This window comes from Rhinolophus ferrumequinum, chromosome 9, assembly GCF_004115265.2.
Source record: "Rhinolophus ferrumequinum isolate MPI-CBG mRhiFer1 chromosome 9, mRhiFer1_v1.p, whole genome shotgun sequence".
In the NCBI taxonomy this organism is placed as follows: domain Eukaryota; kingdom Metazoa; phylum Chordata; class Mammalia; order Chiroptera; family Rhinolophidae; genus Rhinolophus; species Rhinolophus ferrumequinum.
In genome coordinates this window covers 34,663,428-34,678,191 of record NC_046292.1, presented here as the reverse complement: position 1 = coordinate 34,678,191, position 14,764 = coordinate 34,663,428, and the positions used below count along the sequence as shown (strand labels likewise).

The following is a 14,764-nucleotide window of genomic DNA, read 5'->3' as shown; positions in this document are numbered from 1 at the left end:
CCTCTGACACAAATAACCATTAGCTTGAATTTTCTGTGTCTTTTTTAACAGTTTTATTACACATGTAGGTATTCTTAACCGATGTATTTTTTAGTTTTGCATGGTTTTTAACTTTATAAAAATGGTATTATTCTATATACATTGATGCTTGTTTTCACCCAATGCCCAGGTTGGTGAAAATAGCTGTAGTTCACTTGTTTCTACTCCATGTCTGTCTGTACTTCAACTTACCCATCTATTCTCCTGAAGATAGACAATTAAGTTGTTTGCAGTGTTTTTTCTTACAAATAATGCTGATACAAATCCTCTTATACACGTCACCTTGTGCACGTGTGCAAAGTTTTTTCTAGGGTTTTTAACCATGGACTATAACTGCTGGGTCATAAGACGGGTGCGTCTTCACTTTACTAGGTATTTTCACTGCCACAAGGAATGTATAAGAGTTCCTACTGTCCCACAGTCTTGCCAGTACTTTTGCCTTTTTTAATTGTCTCGTGGGTGTATTATATATGAAATACATGATACTATGTATGTGCCAAGCACTGTTCTAAGCACTTGACATACTTTATTTTAATGACTTATTTTTATTAATTTGATTTAATGTAATCCCATTAGTTTTTCAATGTCATAGGAACTAATATTAACTCTCTTTTTACATGGGAGAAAACTGAAGTTTGGAGAAGTCATTTATCTCATTTTATTCTCAAAATGACTAGGAGGTCAAAGAGATATTAAAAAAAACAAACAGGTTATATAACGTGAGGGAGGTAGCGTGCTGCCATGGAAATATCTTGTGATTTGTCATCTGATGATCGTGGGGTCAAGTATTAACTCTGCCAGCTCCTATCAGTGTGACTTCAGTCTCCTCAGATGTAAAATACATTAGGGTAACAATGTCTATCTGAAGGCTGAGATGAAGCTGGCATGAGATGAATGTAAACAAACACCCACTCCTGTGCCTGGCACACGGAAGGCACTCAACAGATATCTTCTCCCTCCTCATGGGACTCTGAGAAGATGAAGCAGGTAATCTGCTTTGTAAACTACAATGCAAGATGCAAACAAATGAGGTTCATTTTCCCCATTCATACTCTTCCAGGCCTGCGACAGGCACGACTGCCGTCCCCTGTTTCAGGTGAGGAGACAGTTTCCGGGGGAGAAAGCGATTGCCCAGAGCCAAGCAGCCCAGAAGAGGCACAGCGCAGGCATCCCAGCGCCTCGCTCCAGTCCCCTTAGCTTACTCCTTGGCTTTCTCACTTCCAGGCTCTTTCTCTCCCAGCACTGTCCTTGCAATAACCTCTTCCCAGATCCCTCCTAGTTTTACCAACCCCTTTCCTTGAAGCCATCTGTCAATTACTGAACTTGGCAGCAGACCTGTTCCCCCAGCTGATCAGATGCAACTATTTTGTCCTTGTTTGTAAAAAGGCAGTAGCCTTACCATCAATACTTTCATCGGTGAGAGCCCAAACTCCCATCCCGACCTCCTGTGTGGGCAGTAGAGAGGGGGCAGGGCCACCACCCCATTTTACAGACAAGGCATGAGGCGTAGAGAAGGTGGGTAGAGCTCAGGTGTTCTCTCTCTTGACCTTGCTTTATCAGAAAGGAATCCGATGGTGCTGAGTTGATAGACTCCTTGCTGTCCTATAGGCTTCCAATCAGTGTGCACTCCTTGGCAGAGCCTTCCAATGCTTTCCCACGACCTTCCCAAGATAAACGCCCAACTCCTTGGCGTGACATTCACAACCCTTCATGATCTGGCTGTTGCTCAGTTCTCTGGCCTCAGCCTTAGTATATCCCCAGCCACACACAATTTTATCCCTAAATGGACAACCTTCTCTTCAGCACCGGGCCTTTGCATGTGCTGCGCCTCTGCCTGTGGCTCCTTGCCACCTGGCAAACATCTCTCATCCCCAAAGTTCATTTCAGATATCCTTTGTGGACCCCCTGCCCACCTTCTCCAGGCCCCTGCTCTGTGCCCATGTTGTGGATTACCTGATGGTCATCTTTATTACCCTGACTTGTTATATATTTGAGATATATTTGTTTCTTCCCATTTAAACCATGAGCTATTTTAGGCCTAGGGCTGGGTCTTCGATTGTCATTTTCCACATCTATAAAATAGGGATTATCTTGTTTATCTCATGGGGCTGTCGTGAGGAACACATGCTGTGTTGGCTCTGGGGTACTAAATCTGAGTTCAGAAAGGTCACACAGCCAATAAATAGCAGAAGGGAGCTTTGAATGGGCATCTTCCAAGCCTCTGTACATGCTGTTCTGCCCCACTCGGGGGTGGGAAATGTTAGAAGACCAAGCTTCATGCCTGGAAAAATCACAGAGCCTGGCTACCCATAACTGATGTGCATTTTACAAAAGAGGATATGGAGGCTCAGAGAAGTAGAGTAGCTTACGTAAGGTCACACAGCTAATTTGTAGCAGATATGGCCTGAGACCCACCTCCTCAATCCTGCCATCCTCTTTCCCTATTTCTAACTATCCCTTGAGACACACAATTCCTCCTTCCTTGAGCCAGCTTAAGTCAGGCATCTGCCAAAGAGAGACTGAGACACAGCCTTTTCCAAGGGTCTCAGCCCCCATGGAGTCAGCCGGGACCACAGCCCCGCAGGGCTCAGCTGGGCTTTCTTCCCCTCAGCTGGATCCCCGCCCCTGCCCACCTTGTGGGGAAGGCAGGAGGTCCCAAGGCCTGGAGGGATGGCTGAGGTACCTTTGGTTCTGTTAACTTCTTCTCCAGTAACTGACTCAGTGACCTTGACAGGGGAGCAGACTGTGGGGCCTGGTCGTCCCCATCTGGCTGGGGCGAAGGCTGTCTCTGCAGAGCTGCTGACAATCTGCTGGTGGGAGTAGAGTGAAGACATCATCGCAGAGCTCCGGTAGCGAGTGTCCTTAAGGGAGGCAGAGCTTTGATTTCCTCAAGGCGCCACTTGGAGGTGGGACGGCCGATTCTCAGCCAGCCTTCTGCTGCCCCACACTCCTCTCTTGGCCTCTGTGAGGCAAAACTCCCTGTGTGCGTCCGCTACGATGAGCTCGACCTGCGATGAGCTCCACGGTGCCCTGTCGCGCAGTGTGTTTAGCAGTCTCTGGAACCGCAACCGCACTGCCTGGCTTTGGGTCCCAGCACTCCACTTAGTACAGTACGGCCTTGGGGATCGCCCATAACACTTCCGTGCCTCCGTTCCTTAACCTCGAAAGGCAAATTATAATAGGAATCCTGCCTCAGAGGGTTGTTATGAAGATTGAGTTAATATTCATAAAACATTTAGGACAGTATCTGGAGTACAGTAAGCACTAAACTCGTGTTCTTAGTAGGGAAAGAGGTAGCACTAAGTGAGTACTTTGCAGATGTCAGGTACGGTGCCTCTGATCCTTACTGTGAAGCCAAACCCAGGTGTGTGACGTCTGCGCCATGTGACTCCCCTGCTTCCTCGCCAGCTTCCTGAGCGCCAATCTATGAACCCTCCTCATTTATGTGCAGTGAAGACCATACTGCACGTCAGAACTGTGGCCAGAACTAGACCTCAGGTCCTCCTCCTAGTCCAGGGCCTGCTCTTTCATTAAAGCTGCCTTCGTAATTCAGATCTTTCATAACTGAATTAATGAAACCTACATTTATGGAATGACACTGTGGGCAAGGCTTATCCCCTCTGAAGGGCGGCATGGGGCAGTGGGCAGAGCAGAGGCTTTGGACTCTGGCAGGCCTGAGTTTGAGTCCTGCCACTTCCACCTTGTAGCTGGAGAACCTTCAGCAAGTCCTCAGCTCTCAGAACCTCAGTTTCTCCACCTGCAAATTGGGGACAGCAGTATGGTCCTCAAGGAACTGGTGTGAGGGCTTAAATGAGGTGACGTCAGTGCTCACTGTAGCCTCAGGCACATGTAGGTACAACCATGCCCTGCCTACTCTCTTCTCTCGTCACTCTTCCACAGTCATCCTGCCAGGTCATCGGGCAGCTCTCAGCCCTACTCTTCAGAAAAGCCAAGGGACTCACTGAACGTCACCTGGCAAGTTAGTGGTAGAGTGGGGACAAGGCTCAGGTTTCCTGTCCCCCAGCCTGAGCCCCACCAGGGCCTGGACTGTGGTGTGGTGATAGAGCTGTCCTTCTCTCAGGGAGCTCACCCTCAGGTTATCCTTTGTGGGTAAGAGGAGAAGGGAGGGGAACACACACACACACACACACACACACACACACACACCAGGCACTCACAGCCACCAGGAGCAGCACAGCCTAATATTTCCTCTCAGTGCAGTGGTGACCTTTGCCCCTTCTTCCCTCCCCTCCCCCACTCTGTTTTCCTCCCACCTCTATGCCTCAGCTATTCTCCCTCTTCTCTGTCTCTATCCCAAACAGCCTCACATAAGCACATTAGGTCCACCGAGGAGTTCTCCTGGGGCATTTCACCTCCCCAAGCCTCTGTCTCTCATCTGTGAAATGAACATAGTCCGGGTGAGAGGGTGAGACCTTAGACTCTGAACTTCAGGCCACTCAGTGCCAGACTCCCTGTGGTTCCGAATTTGGGTCCCCTGGGCTTAGCTGAGGGAAGACAGGGGCCTGGTCCCAGGTCGGCAGAGGCTACTGTCCTGTGACCCCTACTAGGGACCAGCAGAGAACCCCAACTGTCTTTCTTCAAGCCTGGGCTCTTCCCACTGCTGTACTCTGCCATTTAGCAGAGAATAGCAACAATAAAGCTTACACAGAACTCCCTAGAGAGAAAATCATGCAGGCATACATGCAAATCACTCTGCAAATCACATGCACACAGACTCCTCACTCTGCCCATCTTGCCTTAATGGAAACCACTTGGAAACCAGCAGTATTGGGTCTGAATCCCATCTAGGTCCCTGTACAACCCTCAGCAAGTGATGTCCGCACCATGATTTTCTTTCCCTATCTGTAAAATGGAGCCAGTAGAATTACAGGTCAGTCCAGCTAATGACATACAGTACTCGGCAGTGGTCCATCTTTCTTCTTTCATGGCTCTCGTGTCTACTGAGGACGGGGCTTGGCCGGCACGGATCTAGGTACTGACAAAGATAGTGGCAAAGGCAGACCTGTCCCTGTCCTCTGGAGCCTACAGTCTGGGGGAGAGACAGACTTGAACAGCAGATGCAAGCCTCAATCCCCAAAACTCAGAGCTACGGGAAAAGTAACTTATTTTCCTATTACTGACCTCAGTTTCCATTTGGAGGCCCCATTCTGCCAGGCACCAGATACTTCATCTGTCATGTGGGGGTCCCCTTTCCCCCAAGTTGCATGATTTCAGCGAGGAGTGATGGTGTTGGGGAGTGGTAGACAAACAATCTTGTCCTGGGTGTCACCATCTACCCACACTGTTTGCCCTCCACCCGCAGCACGCTCATGACTCTCTGGGCCCTGGTCACTGCCCAGCCCCTGCAGGTCACCACCGTGTTGGACCCTGGTACCTGACTGCAGTCTCTGTATATTTGCTGGCTCTCTGCCACGTCTGCTTCCCACCTCCACCCCCTCAGCCTTCTGGACATCCCATCCTTCCATTACTACTTACTCCAACCCACATTCCACACGACAGCCAGGGGGAGCTCTCCCAAGTGCACACCTGACCTTGTGCTTTGCGGTGGCTCCTGTGCCCTCATATTCTTCCGCTGGACCAGCAAGGCCCCGTTTACCTCTCTTGCTTCTCTCTCAGCATCCTCCCAACCCCATGCCTTCAGCCAAACCAAGTAATAACAATGATTAAAACAACACAGAATGTACTTGCTGTGTGCCAGACAATTTGCTTCTATTAACACCCTGAGATCCTCACAATAACCCACCGGTAACACTTATTCTTTCCTTGGGAACTGAGGGAGCAACTGAGGAACTGAGAGGTGAAGGCCACTCAGGTCACCAAACCCAGAGAGTCCAGTTTCAGAGTCTGTGCCTTTAAACACAGAAGCTATGCCCCCTAGAACTGAAGAGCTCTCTGTCAGTAAATAGGCCATCTTTCTCGCCTCCCAGCCTTTGTGTAGAAATTCCCCAGCCTGGAACCCCTTCTCCTGGCACCCTTTCATCTGGCTCACGCCAGTTGGCCTTGTGTCTCTGTTCACTAGGCCCCTTCCTGAGCCCCAGCTGGGTTCTCGCGGCTCCCTGTGCTGTTCCCGCCAGAGCCTTGGCCAGTCAGTAGAGGGGGAGTTGTTTTCCTACCAGGCACCCCTGTACCGCAGGAGCCTCTTCGTCTTGGATGCCAAGCTCATGACGTGGACCTTGCCGTGAATGTTTATAGAACGAGTGATTATCCGTTCAAGTAACCCTATGATTTTCAAAGTCAAATGAATTCCTGGGGCCAGTCTATCAATGGGTATTTATGAGGCGCCTGCTGTGTGCCCTGCCCTGAACCAAATACACTGGGAGAAATAACGATAGTGTTCAGTTGTGTTTTGCCTGGACAAGGCCCAGCGTGGCCAGGCCAGTGTCCGCGCAGGGTAGTGATCTCTGCTGCCAGCCTGTACTTTCAAAGCCTCCACCACGTCTTTCTTCTCCTCCAGGCTCTGTAGCCCCCAGCCTTCCTGTCATTCTGCTTTCTCCCACCTTCCTGATGAAAGCAACTGAAAGGAAAGAACTGCAAATTTGTTTACTAAAAGGGACAGAGACTGATCTTAGGGGGGCTGATTACATCTCCCAGCAGGAGGGAGATTGTTCTCCTCACTTGACAGAAGAGGATTCTTCTGCGTTGGGAGAGAGGACTAAAATAGAGGGAATCATAGATTGTCAGTGAGGGGATACATCCTGGAGAGCTACTGAGTTCTTTCTCCTAACTTTAAAGCAGAGAGTAGGCCCAGAGGCTTTCTAAAGGTCACTGAGTAATTGAGCCAAAACTGGAACCTAAATTCTCTGACTGCTGGTTTGTTGGCTTCTCCGATTCAGTATTATCCTCGTTCCCAAATCCTATAGTTAGTAAATTTCACAGACCACAGCTCCTACTTCCAAAATCCATTCTGTTTTTCACTACCCCCATTGTCTTTCAAGCTTTGATTTAAGTGAGTTGATTAAAGCACATCACAATTTTCAGGTGTTGTGTCAGGCAATTAAAATACGGGAGTTCTAACCCAGTCACACAGCAGTCTTCCAGATTATGTATTATTATCCTTGTATCAAGATGAAAAAACCAGTCAGAGAAAGCTAATAACTTCTCTAGTTAGCAACCAGTTAGGATTCAAATACAGGGTCCCCAAGTCCATGTTCTTTCTGCTGCCTCGGTCCATGCAATGCTTTTGGCCCATGGCCAGGGGTGGCATTTCCTTTCTACTCTTACCTTCTCCTCTATTCCTCTCCACTTACCACCCTCCCCTCCAAAACAAAGTGAAACATTTCCTCCCCACTCCCTGATCAATGGGAAAGGTTCTTGTTGAACTGCATCTGACCTCAAGCCAAAAGATGAGTCTAAAACCTCTCCTCTCCGTCCTCACCCTCACTCTGAGACTGGGAGCTCTGGGTGGCTGCAACCTTTCGTCTGGCTTTGTTTTCCCTCATCCTTTTATTAGCTGCCTAATTGGCAGTCCAATTAATCTGTTCATCTGTGAAGGAGGATGGATCACAATGAGCTGCTCCATTTCCAGAAACCATTCTCTGAGGCAGTGTGGCCAGGCCCTGAGCTCAGGCTGGCTCCTTGATGAAGGGACACCCTGGGAGCTGGGGGTCAATTAGTGGACAGATTAAGCAATTATTAGCCCCTAACAAGGGCGCCTGGCATCATTACCCTCCCTGCTTGTTTACTGGCAAACTGCAGCTTTAATATGAAGACCAACAAATAAATTAGGGCATCTGGTCTACTGCTGCATCAGCCCAGAAGTAAATGATGTCCAACTGGCTTTCGGCTGCCCATGAATTGTCAGCTTTGGCTTAATGAAAAAGCCTGAGATATCCCTCACTGGTCACAGCAGCCCTGGAATGTGCCCTGGAGGTTTATCATTCCAAGACCTAAGTGCCTGCCTCCGGGGTGTGTGGATTCTTCTCAGTCACCCTGTCCCCTTCCACCTATCAAAGCTTACTTATCTTTTAGGGCCCAGCTCGAAGTTTGTTTCTCCTTGAGGCTTTTCCTGCTCTCTCCAACAGGAAGGGCTTTCCCCGTCTACATTTTGGGAGGGTTTTGTACTCTCCTGTTACTTTCTAGCATTTCATGGAATGCCAGAGCACCATTTTGCCCATTGTTTCAGGTCTTCAATGAAGCAGTAGAAACGTGGAGAAGAGGAGGGAAAAGGCAAGGGCTCAGAGTTGTTTGTCTTTTCACCCACTCTCCTGTAGCGACATGCAGGCCACCACCAGAAGGGTATCAGGATATCAAGGAGGGGAGTGGCACGGTCAGATTTGCGCTTTGGGACGATCCCTCTGGCTGCAGTGATGAGACCATATTCCAAAGGTGTTTGTTGTCACCAAGCCAGGTGTGGTTGTTGTCATCCAGGCCAGATGAGATGGTGGCCTAGAGTAGAAGAGAGGCAGAGGGATGGAGATGAGGGGCAGATTAACTAAATTCAACCAAGGGACTTGGGACTGTCTGACTATGGGAGGAGAGGGAAGGAAAATGCAACTTTTCTAAATGTGGTGACTTGGAAGCAAAGTGTATTGGTGTCAGTGAAAAGCAAAGAGGGCATCAGCCCCGGGGTCTGGGAAGAGAGGACGCCCAAAGTGGGGGAAAGAGGCAGAGTTGGGGAACATTGAAGAAACCTCCCTCTCCTGTGACTTGAGTCACATTCCTTCTCCTCTCTGCTTCCTCGTGCGCCCACCAGCAGCACGAGGACTTACCTGTAGATCCCAGAGCCGCCAATCCAATGTCAGCTTTTAGCTAACAGTGTGTCCATTAGAGGGCATCTCTTAATTTATTGTTCAGCATATCCTGCCTCTCCCCCATCTCTGTCTGTCAAAACCCCGTGGGCCCTCTGACGCACAGTTTAAATGCTATCTTTTCTTGGATGCTCCCCCTGTACTCTCCACAGGAAACGCTCCCTCCCTCCCACCCGTGGGCTTCAATATCATGTCTTGAGCTATCTCTTAGAAACATGTATTTATGAAATTCACTGGGCAGCCCCTAATCCATAGCCATACCTCTACTGTGGCTAACAACATACACCCCAAATCACTTACTCGGCTCTCGTTGTTTCCAAGCTGAGAAAAATGTGCTCCCTCCTTCTTGAAACACGGTGAGGTTAACCGAGCGCTTCTCTTTCCCTAGGGATCATTGACTTCCTTATAAGCCAGCACCCGATTGCCCGTGTCCTACGGGAGCACCTGGTCTTCAAGATTGCACCAATGCTCAACCCAGATGGCGTCTACCTGGGCAATTACAGGTGAGGGATGGGGGAGAATGCTTGGAAGCTGGCAGTCAGAAGACGGTGGTCTGAAAACAAGAAAAGTGGGGTATATATTTGAGGAAGAATATTCAGACTACCTATGAGTTCATTAGAGGAAGTTTCACCCTGGCTCTTGAGAATGTGGCTAAAGAGCCTAGGCTGTTTCATGCACCACCATCTGAGGTCACTTGATGGGGTTTTCTGGGCAGCTTGCTGGTCCAGGAATCAGGAGGCCTAATGCCAGTTTTGGCACCTATGTCCTATGTAGCCTTGGGGAATTGACTTTCCCTCTGACGCTCAGTTTCTGTTGCATAATGAAGACAATAATAACTTACCTGACAGGGTACTGTGAGCATCACAAGAAATGGGGGGATGAATGTGCTTTGCAGAATATCACATGGTGGTTGTAATGATTACTGTTTCACTTCCCTGTTTCTTCTTGGAGGTCATTAATGATGGAATGTGGCATCCCAGATTAGCTGACAGCGTTTCCCTTTGGTTTTGGCATACCAGTGGCCCCACACTTACTCATACACTCGTGTCTTGAATTCTCTTTCTCCTGGTAGCACCGTAATTACAGCCTAAATTTCCATTGCTCAGGGGACCCTCTGCCAAAAGAACTTTGACCCTCTCAGTGAGTGTTATTGCCCTTATTTCACAGTTGAGGCAACTGACTCAACTGTGAAATCGTTGACTGTCTACCCTCACTATCCAAATTATCCGGCTTTGTTGCTTAGTCCCACAGTGCTTGAGAAAACATTGAAACTCCTGAGCTTCATACGCGACCCTCTGGATGACCCGGTGCTCCTCTGTCCACCACGCTGCCTCACTTCCCACCCTCCTGTCTGACCGCCCACCCTCCTCTCTTAGAACTGTGGTTGTAGCCACACTAAGCAGAGCCTACTTCCCTAGACGTGTCCTGTTTGTCTCCAGTCCCTTACCTTTATAAAGGCTGCCCTCTGCCCAGAACTTCCTCTTCCGTCTTCATCTCACTAACCACTCTTCACAACTCAGCTTAGGCCCCACCTTCTGGAAAACATTCCCCAAACCTCCAAGCAGAATTGGTCAATACCTTCTCTGAGCTCCCACTGGACTGGTTATTGAACCAGTTTTATCGGTTGCATGGCTGCACTGGGCCTCAAGCCACCAGAGGGCAGGGGCTGAGCCTTGAGGATCGTCGTATATACCCCAGTGACTAGTAGCAGGGAGCAGCACACAGTAGATGTTCAAAAAGTGTTTGATGACTATGAGCGAAGAAAAGCTAGGACTTTGCTGGTGAAGAAACTGAGGCCCAGAGATGACATGAGACTTGCCCACGGGCAGTGGCAGAGCTCAGTCAGACCAGAACCCAGATTGTCTGATACCAGCCAGGTCCATTTTTCATAGAGTCGGTTTCCTGCTTTTCAAGAGCATGGCAGTTGGATCCAGAGGGGCTTCCTCATCCCCCTGGATGTGAGTCAGAGCGAGCCCATGGGAAGCACGATGCCTTAATTAAAGACAGTTTTGCTTCCTCTCTTAATTGGCTCAAGTGATGGTTTATTACCGCTGGCAGGTTTATAGCTTGCTGCAGACCTGAGAGCAATGCTTTTCTACCTTCCCTGGACAGAATACACTGCGAGTGATAATGGTGGTGGAAAGACCATTTGATTTATGTTAACATTTCTGCTTAATTACAAGAGCAGCAGTGGTCAGAAAGAGGTCAATACTGTCCACTTTACATACATATTTATGTCATCATCTGCATCCAGGGATGATGAGTTGGAAAAAAGGTCTGTGACCGTGGCCACAATGCCTCCCCCCTCTGGGTTTCAGCTGGTCAGTAGGGTAGTGATGGGAACTAGACACTTTTTTATGTCTTCAAACTCCAGATTTTGTGATTTTATATTTCAGGATAAAAGAGCTGTCGCCCTCAGAAATGGTTCTGTACAGAAGTTTAAGCCCCCAACCCTCTCCTAGTGAGAAGACGTGATTCTCATTACGAGAGCTGGAGAAAAATCTCTAACCACAGGCATTAATCCTGTTGCTAAAGCAGCTCTGAGGAGCAACAAAGAGCCCATCAATCATGGAATTCACTACTACAGATTTGGAGAATGTGGAAAATAATCATAAAGACTCAGAACTCAGAGCTTCAAGGTGCCTTAGAGGTCGTTAGGCCAGCCCCTCCCAGAGCCACTGGCTACTGTCTACGGCAGTATTTCCATGGGTTTGGTGGGACTTACCAAGGCATTATGGGGGAAAAAAAGAATTTGGAATTTGAGTGAGTTTGGGAACTACAGAGCTAGGCAAAGTTAAACATGGTTTTTTTACAAGATTTTTCAAGTTTGAATATGCTAATAAGCAGGAATCTAAAGAGGGGAAATAAAGTATTCAGTGTTTCCCAAAGTTAAACATCAAGGAATCCTTTTGCTGTAGAGCTTGTTCCCCCTCTTTCCCCCCCCCCGCACCCCTCCCCCAGGGGGGTTAGGGTCAGAACACATGGGAAATCCCACTGCAAGGATTCTGCTCGCCCACCAGCACCATGTCAAGCACCCCGACACTTAATCCCCACGATGTCTCTGTGAAGGAGGGCCTTTCTTAAGCTTTCTCTGCTCGCAAATAATAAAAATCTTCTCAAATTAGCTTGAGGACAGGAGGACAGGTGGGAGGGAGGGAGGGTAGGTGAGAAGCACAAAGGAAAAAGGAGAGGAGGAGCAAGTGAGCGAGGAAACTTGTACACAGGGCCAGACCTCCCAGGAACTGGTCACCTCACTGAAACGGGCCTCTCTCATGCTCTCTGATTCACTCTCTCAACATCCCGCCAGGACGGGCAGTCTCTCAAGCCTCAGGGAAGTTCACTAATCTGCCCTAGGTCCTGTGGCCTGTGAGGAGCAGGCAAGGATGCAGGGCTGTCTGTGCCCGGGTTGCTGGTGTTCCCTGCCACCCTACACGCTGCTAGAGCCTGCATATGATGGGCCAGACCCTGCGTGAAAAACGAGAGTCAGGCCTGCCCTCGAGGAACCTCTTCTGCTCTCCTTTTTTCTTCCTCTTCTCTCCTCGTCCTCCCTTCCTTCTCCCCTTCTTTGTTCACCTACTTCTTTTTCTTCTATATTAAAGAAACTTGTCATTCAGTCTAGAGGACAGTCAGGTGAGTTGATCATTCAAAGCTTATAGTTAATAAAATACAAGTATCTATACTATTGTATTTATAGTAAACTAGACAAGGTACATTCTAGCATTTAATTGCAAAAGGTGGCAGCTAAACCATGATAGATGATGTTCTTTATGTTAAAGAGCAGCAGCATTCGCTAACTATATTCCGGCAGACCGTGGCTTACGGGAGGAGGGTGAAGGGCCTACACTACAGTGTACACAAGCCACTAGAGCGTACTCTGCAGTGGCCATCTGTAATCGTTAGGTGACGTAATGGTAGATAACAATGACATTATGGCATACAGTAAAGACAGGGCAATGATGCACCGTGTCCCTTACTACACTCCTATTACTCTGGCCTTTTTCTTCAGTCCGGGTCTGAGGTGTAATGCCAATCCACAGAAAGCCTTCCCAGAGCCTCCAATATAAAGCAGGTCTCCCCTTATACTTTTCAGAGCACACTGTACTGTCCTTTCATAGCCTTTGCCCCTATTCGTAATCCTGTGTTCATTTACGTGACTTTGTTTAATGGCTCTCTCCACCTGTAGACTGTAAACTCCATGAAGTCAGGACTTTGTCTACCTGTATCCCCAAAGCCTGGCGTGGTGCCTGGCACAGAATGGGTCTTTGATATGTAGCATCTAAATGAATACATCAACTCAACAGCAGTGTTGAGTCATTATGCCAGGGAGCAAAGCTACAACCCCCAGTGTAGATTAGCTATCATACAGAGAAATCAAAATCATAGAGACAGATAGTAGAACGGTGGATGCCACAGGCGGGGTGGCGGGGAGAATGGGGAGCTCTTGTTTACTGGGCTGCCTGTGACAGATGTGGCTCCGTGGCAGGTGGGGGGCACGTGGGACCCACCTGGCAATGGTGGAAGATGTCCGGTGGTTGACACTCACACATTGAAATGCTGGTCAGAACACAGCCTCCACCCACTTCTGGGCCCTGAGGGAGCCGTGCACCCACACTGGGGTCCACCCCAGGCCCCGAGCTGGTCCTGGAGTTGCAGACAGGCAGCCCCCGAGCTGCAAGCAGCAGGCACAGAACCCAGAACCTGCCCGGACTGGGCCTGCCCCACCTCCCACAGCTCAGGGCCCAAGAGCCTCCCCTCGGCCCACCCAGGGTGGGGCAGGGGTGCGGGGCAGGCCCCATGCCAGCGCCCGAGTTGGGGATGGCAGGGAGGGGGGTGGCTGGGTGGAGGTGGGGTCCTCACCTCGTGGTACGGTAGTCCCGATGTCAGGATGACACTTCGTCCTGATGAAAAGTTTTGAAGATGGATGGTGGTGATGGTAGAATGACATTAAGAATGTACTTAATGCCACTGACCTGGGTACTTAAAGACGATTGCAGTGGTAAATTTTATGTTATGTGTATTTTACCATAGTAACAAAAATAAGAGTGGCGTGACTACTGATGCACTGTGAGTACCTTTGTAGAGTTCATTCATCCAGATACTGTAGAGCCAAGAAGCTGCAGGCAGCTCTTAGTTGGAGGGTATTAGGTTGGGGGGTGATGGGCTGAGTCGGTGTAGAATCCACCGGCAATTCTCAGTGCCCAGCAGTAGGCTGGCTGCCCACATGCACTGCAGCATTTGCATGCTCTCTCCGCCACCTCTTCTTCCTCGTCATTTCCTTTGCAGAGAAGACAGCCCCCACCCCACCTGTACCCCACTGTGTTTTCTTCTGAGTGTGGGTAACACACAAGTTGCCTTGGATTTGAAAAACAGACTCTCCATCTCCATATGACAATATGAAACTCTGTGTTGGGTTTGCATTTCTTAATTAGGTGCTTGTCATTGTGTATTCCATAGAGCCACGTATAAGTAAACAGTCATAGACCTTTGAATACATTTATTGGTTTTATTTATGTTTCTGGGCATAAAAATCTATAATTACCAGGTACAGCCTCAGTATAACTGGTATTTAATGACAATTACTTTTTGTTACCATAGAAATGAGTCCAAAGTAGTTACCCATAATTTCTCATTTCCCAAACCTCACACATGCTGAATTGCAATATTACCATAGTAATTGCCTATTAGTCATCATAAAATACACAGTTACCCAAAAGATAGAGAGATGCTGTGAAATTTCTCATCTTCAGGAAACCTCAGTGCTTCTTGGAAGTGTGGAGGTGGGGGAGAGGAACAGGCCTCCATGGGTGGTGCAGAAATAATACAGCTTTATAGCATTCCACAGCAGACCCCACGGTGGAGATGGGGGTGCTGCTGCAATCTGCCGACCCACTCCTCATTATGTCTCTTGGCCCTGGCACTGCTCACATAGCAAAGAATGCTCGACTGCAGTAAATCCA

General features: G+C 48.8%; 1 protein-coding gene across 2 annotated transcripts in view; it reads left to right on the top strand.

The window, feature by feature from the left end:
- Positions 1-14,764, top strand: part of AGBL4 (AGBL carboxypeptidase 4) — a 1,100,555-nt gene that overhangs the window by 980,636 nt on the left and 105,155 nt on the right. For both annotated transcript variants that reach the window (XM_033114112.1, XM_033114111.1), the window contains exon 8: positions 9,196-9,310. In XM_033114112.1, the coding sequence (XP_032970003.1) occupies positions 9,196-9,310 (115 nt within the window). The remainder of the gene's footprint in view (positions 1-9,195; positions 9,311-14,764) is intronic.